This window comes from Acomys russatus, chromosome 21 (genome assembly GCF_903995435.1).
Source record: "Acomys russatus chromosome 21, mAcoRus1.1, whole genome shotgun sequence".
Lineage (NCBI taxonomy): Eukaryota > Metazoa > Chordata > Mammalia > Rodentia > Muridae > Acomys > Acomys russatus.
The window spans coordinates 30,333,389-30,338,631 of NC_067157.1; the positions used below are offsets into that span (position 1 = coordinate 30,333,389).

The window sequence follows — 5,243 nt, forward strand, 5'->3', positions numbered from 1 at the left end:
AGGAGTCAACAGTCTTTGAAGGAACTTGTCTCTGTTGCTATTCTTCTTTGTTCAAAAGAGTGCCAAAGACAACAAACAGGAAACAAACCACTCTATAGGTTTAGTACACACACACACACACACACAGGCACACACACACACACACACACACACACACACACACACACACACACACATACACACACACACAGGCCCATGTACAGCAACAGTAAAAAACAAAAAGGAAAATCTCACTAGGTCTACTGTGTGCACAGGTAGTCATAAAATCTGCAATAGGTTTCTAATCTAGCCATGCAACCCCTCTTTGCTATGGGAGAAAAAGCATCTTTGAGAAGAGTCTGGACTAAGAGGGAAGATTGCCTAAGGATGTGCAGGATGCAGGCTTGAGGTAGAAGAGTCAGAGTGGAAGATCATCCCCGTGACTATCATCCTCAGGGCCTTGCGAAACCAAGGATAGAACAGGCCATATATGATAGGATTGAAGGTGGAATTGAAGTACCCAAGCCAGAGGAAAACATTATACAAATCTTCAGGGGTTGTAAAATCGATGAAAGGGTCTATGATTGTCAAGACAAAAAAAGGGAGCCAGCACAACACAAACACCCCCATGACTATGCTTAGAGTCTTGGTGGCCTTGCTCTCCTTTTTGGATGTGGCCTTCACTTTGCTTTCTGAGGCGACCTGTTTCATCCTAGGACCTGTGCCAATCTGCCTGGCATGCTTCCGGGCAACTGTGAAAATGTGTATGTAAATCCCCACCATCACTGTCCCAGGCAGAAAGAAAGCTATGAGAGAAGCCAGCACCCCCCAGAGCTTGTTAAATATCAACACACACAATCCTTTACACTCAATGGCTGTGACAAACTCCTCAGCACCGATCAAATTTAATTCTGAGAATACCAAGCCAAAAGCAAAGAAGATGGGAATTGCCCAACTAATGAGTAGGAAGACCTCTACGACAGGGATGGTGATCTTGGCGACATAGTGCAGAGGGTCACAGACAGCATAGTAGCGGTCCACTGAGATGAAGCCCAGGTGGAAAATGGAGGTGGTGCAGAGCATGATGTCACAGCAGCTGTGGACTTTGCAGAAGAGGTCACCGAAGTACCAGCAGGACTCGATGGACCTGATCATACTGAAGGGCATGACCACACAGCTCAGCAGGAAGTCCGTGGTGGCCATGGACAGAATGAGGAAGTTGGTTGGGGAGTGGAGCTGCTTGAAGTGGGCAATGGAGATGACCACGACCATGTTGCCCAGCATGGTCATCACTATTGCTCCCACCATGACAAGGTACATGGCCCAGACAACCAGAGTGGGCCTCACATTCCTAGGGCAGGAATTGTTGGTCCCAGCAAAGCAGAACTGGACTTCACGGGGAGTCCAGACATCAGGCTCACTCATTGTCTCTGCCTGGTGGGGAGGATGAGGCCTTTTCACACCAGGTGTTCCTTCCTGTGGAAGAAGGAAAAGAACAATAAACCACTGTCAGGGTGATTGTCCACTGAGTCTTAGCTGGCCTGCAAGTCTGAGCCAAGTTGGAAGCCCCTGCTGAGCAGGAATGTGTTCCCCAAATTAGTGAGCTTATGAATCACTGTAGATCTTCCTTAAGCTTAGGCTATGACTCTCAGATGGGGCTGCAAGCTTGCCTCTCACAACCTCTCCTGAGAGGACAACAGTGTTAGGCTGAGGCCAAACCTTGAGTAGGAAGGCAACTGAAAACAAACAAAACAAACAAAACAAACAAACTTGGATTGATGTAGTCCCCCAACATCCATATATCCAACGAGGAAGTATACAGCATCTGTTAAGTTGTACTCCTGACTCCATAAGCTGAATTAGACTTTTTCCTGTCCAGTTCTATTAGCCAATTTCCAGGATTGAAATCCACTCAGGAATGATCATGAGCCATAGAATGGCTGCTTAAGCCAAATGGAGGTTTTAATGTGAAGCTGGACTTCTACTTTTACAAAACAATCTTTTCTGTGAACAGCCACAAATGCTGCTGCCTCTGCCACCTCCGCTCAGAAGCATCTCCCTTTGCAGAGTGGAGAGTAGAGTCTGCAGAACTTAGATTAAAAGCATGGCCAAGATGAGAAGACCGTACATAAATAATGTTCAAAATGAAAAAAAAAAATGCCTGAAATGTCAGACTCCTCAAGTCTCAGCGGCTCTCAATACACTTAGCACCTGCCTTGAGGAAGTAGAGTTGTGGTGGAGGGCCTACAGGGACATAGATTCCAGGTTTCACACTGCTATCAAATTAGATATACAGATGTCAATTATTTAACCTGTCATTTTGTAACATCAGTTAGCTGAGAACAATGGGGCTGACTCACTCAGGCTTTACCTTGACAGCTTTTTTGTTTGTTTTCCCAAAGCTGAGTCTCAACATGACTTTCTGACAGCCAATGGCAAGCGTGTGTGAGATCAAGTGGCAGATTGGAGAAATGGACTTTGGCCTGAGAACAGAGTGAAACTCACTGACTCCACAGGAAAGGGAATACACAATGCATCCTGAAACCAATTTACACCAAGAAAACAATAGCAGGAAAACAGCCCCACTGGCAACAAGTTTTCTATCATTAGCTGTAATACCTCAATAATTGATCTAGTGTCTGTGGAGTGTTTGAAATCTCAATTAACACCATAATATATTTTTATTGGCTTTGGATATAGAAATTTAATTCTTAAGTTCAGTAATTTTCTTTTTTTTCAACTAAAATTGCAATGAAAGCGAAGCTGAGACATTAAGCTGTAGGAAGTCAAATATAAGAAGGAGAAATTTTTCAAGGGCTCCCCCAAACTGCACATGATCAGATCCACAGCCCAGAGTATTGGATTATGTATCATTCAGGGCCCTAAGCTATGACACTAAAAATAATAAAACCCTAAACACCCAATTACTTCATTTAATAAATTAACTTTAAAACTAACAAACAATCACCACAAAATTACTCAGGTATCTACGTGACTGGTTACTACAAACATGCCATTCCCCAAAAAAAGCTAGACGATCTGCATTATGTCTCTGTATGGTTATTAGAGTTTTCATTTTTATTTTTGTCAAGGTGGTAATTCAGAAAGTTGAATTTATCCTGAGTTTGTAAAGTATATGTTTGGGAAAGGAGCTGGGGCCCCAAGCCATGGCTGTAAGCGTGCTGTGCAAGTGTTCTAACAGTGAGCTACATCCTAGCCTTAGTCTTCTTATAACATAGCATGAAATACTTGTAGCAGTTACCAGTGTCTGTGCTCATTCCTGTTGCACAGACACACCTACTAGGGAAAGAGTTAAAGTTCAGATTAAGATGGGAGCTAAGCTAAAATAGAGTTGCATGTACTAGGGAGACAGTTAAACACTAGCTGAACATAGGAGACAGGTAAAACACACTCATTCTATTAAAACGAACACCTGGAAGAAAAGCTCAGGTAACACAAAGATGCTTACACCCCTATCCTGAGGAGCTGGCCACCAACTGCATACAGCAGCCTGACTGCCTGACCTGTTCGTGCTGCGTTATAACGAAACTGTCAGGAAAGTGAACACAGATAAACTGTTGTGTGCCACTTTAAAGCTTGGTGTACTACAGATTCTCCTCCCCCATTTGTTTTGGAGATTTGCCTTCAAGTTATAAAAAAAAAAATTTACAGTACTTTTTTTTTTTTTAATGAAATGTGCAATTCTTCAGGGCATCTCCCTTTAATGGTGGCAAATTATTGTCTTGCCTGTTTTTAAAAAGTACTCAACATTTCCTTCAAACTTGAACAGGAGAGGGGCAAATTAATTACCATGTTTCCCACCATCACTCAAGAAAGCACAGACAGTAAGACATGATGGCACATGCCTTTAATCCCAGCACTCGAGAGGCAGAGCCAGCAGATCACTGAGTTCGAGTCCAGTCTGGTCTTCAAAGTGAGTCTAGGACAGTCAAAGCTGTCAAAGCACAGAGAAATGCCATTTTGAAAAAAAAAGAAGGAAGGAGAGAAAGCATGGAAAATGATTGGGTATTTCTTTGAGAAAGTAGGAAGAAATGTTTGGTAGTCATTCTGGTGAGGAGAAATAATTGCAAGTTGTTGGTTCAAACCTGGCTCCTTGAGGGAAAAGTGTGCACACTGGTGAGACAGACACAGACTGTGGGTTCTGATTCTGAATGCAAGCTGCTCATGGCGTGCTCACTGTAATCACAGCACTATGGAGACTGAGGAATGAGAATTACAAACTGGAGGCCAGCCAGGGTGGCATAGCCAACACTGTCTATAAGAGCTAGAAAGAAAACTATGGTACACATTGCTCCAAGGTGCGGGGGAGAAAAAAAAGATAACTCTTCACCCATATTAAATACCTAAAATATATCAATGTAGATTTATTTCTCTCAAGTTGAGAGATGATATTCCACAACTCAGTGATATATATACATGGAAAGATGAGAGGACACATCACATCAGCTTTCCCAGAAACACGTTTTATTTTCACTGTTAGGTATCTCATACATCCCACTTTGGGGACTAGCTGAAAAAAAAAATATTCTTACTTTAGTGCATCTCACTAATTCCATAGTTTCTTAGGTAAGATGGGTGGTGGGATAACAGGTCTGCCCAGTGTCCCTCTCCCAGCCTCTTTAGTGATCTTTTTGAAGTGCCCCAGAATTTTTTTTTACAGACCAGCATTCTGCGTTGTTCCCTTCTATAAAGCAATATAGAAAACAACAACACCCAAAACATCTGAAATAATATTCCCCTCTCATAACGCCATCTCCTCTCTTTTACCAGGATTTGGTTTCCTGGCAGGTAATTTATAGCGAAAGGGATAGAATCAAGAGCAGCCAGTGCTCCAGTCCCTTACCAGGCAGGTGAGCAGGTACTCCCTGGTCCTCTACTCCTCACCCATTTCTCCCTCTGCAGTAGGGACACAGGACACAGGCTCCTGCTCCTGAGGGAGGCCTCTGGAAGCCTGCTCCCTCCTCAGTATTTAAGCATACAGTGTGCCTCTGGAGGCTGCATCTCCTGCAGGTGATCCTCTCACCACTGTCACCTGGCTACCAGTGGAGATGACAGGAGGCCATCAGTGAAGGGGCTCCAGAGAGCAACCCAGCCTGTGATCCTACAGCTGTGGCCTCAGAGACAGGGCAAAGCAGTCCTGACCTAGGTCCCACGTGGAAAGACGGGAGAGTGTGAAGTGGGGAGGAGAAGGAGCAGAGAAAGGTGGGCAGAGACAGAGAGGGGGGAAGAAAGTGTGACCCATC

The 5,243-nt window shown here is 44.0% G+C and overlaps 1 protein-coding gene across 1 annotated transcript; it reads right to left on the reverse strand.

The window, feature by feature from the left end:
* Positions 1-360: 360 nt before the first annotated feature.
* Positions 361-1,404, reverse strand: LOC127205106 (trace amine-associated receptor 4). Its single transcript, XM_051164284.1, has one exon. The coding sequence runs from the start codon at positions 1,402-1,404 to the stop codon at positions 361-363; it is 1,044 nt and encodes a 347-aa protein (XP_051020241.1).
* Positions 1,405-5,243: the final 3,839 nt, after the last annotated feature.

What these genes read in the sequence shown, in the direction of transcription:
- LOC127205106 (XM_051164284.1), bottom strand. Translation starts at nt 1,404, where the DNA reads ATGAGTGAGCCTGATGTCTGGACTCCCCGTGAAGTCCAGTTCTGCTTT.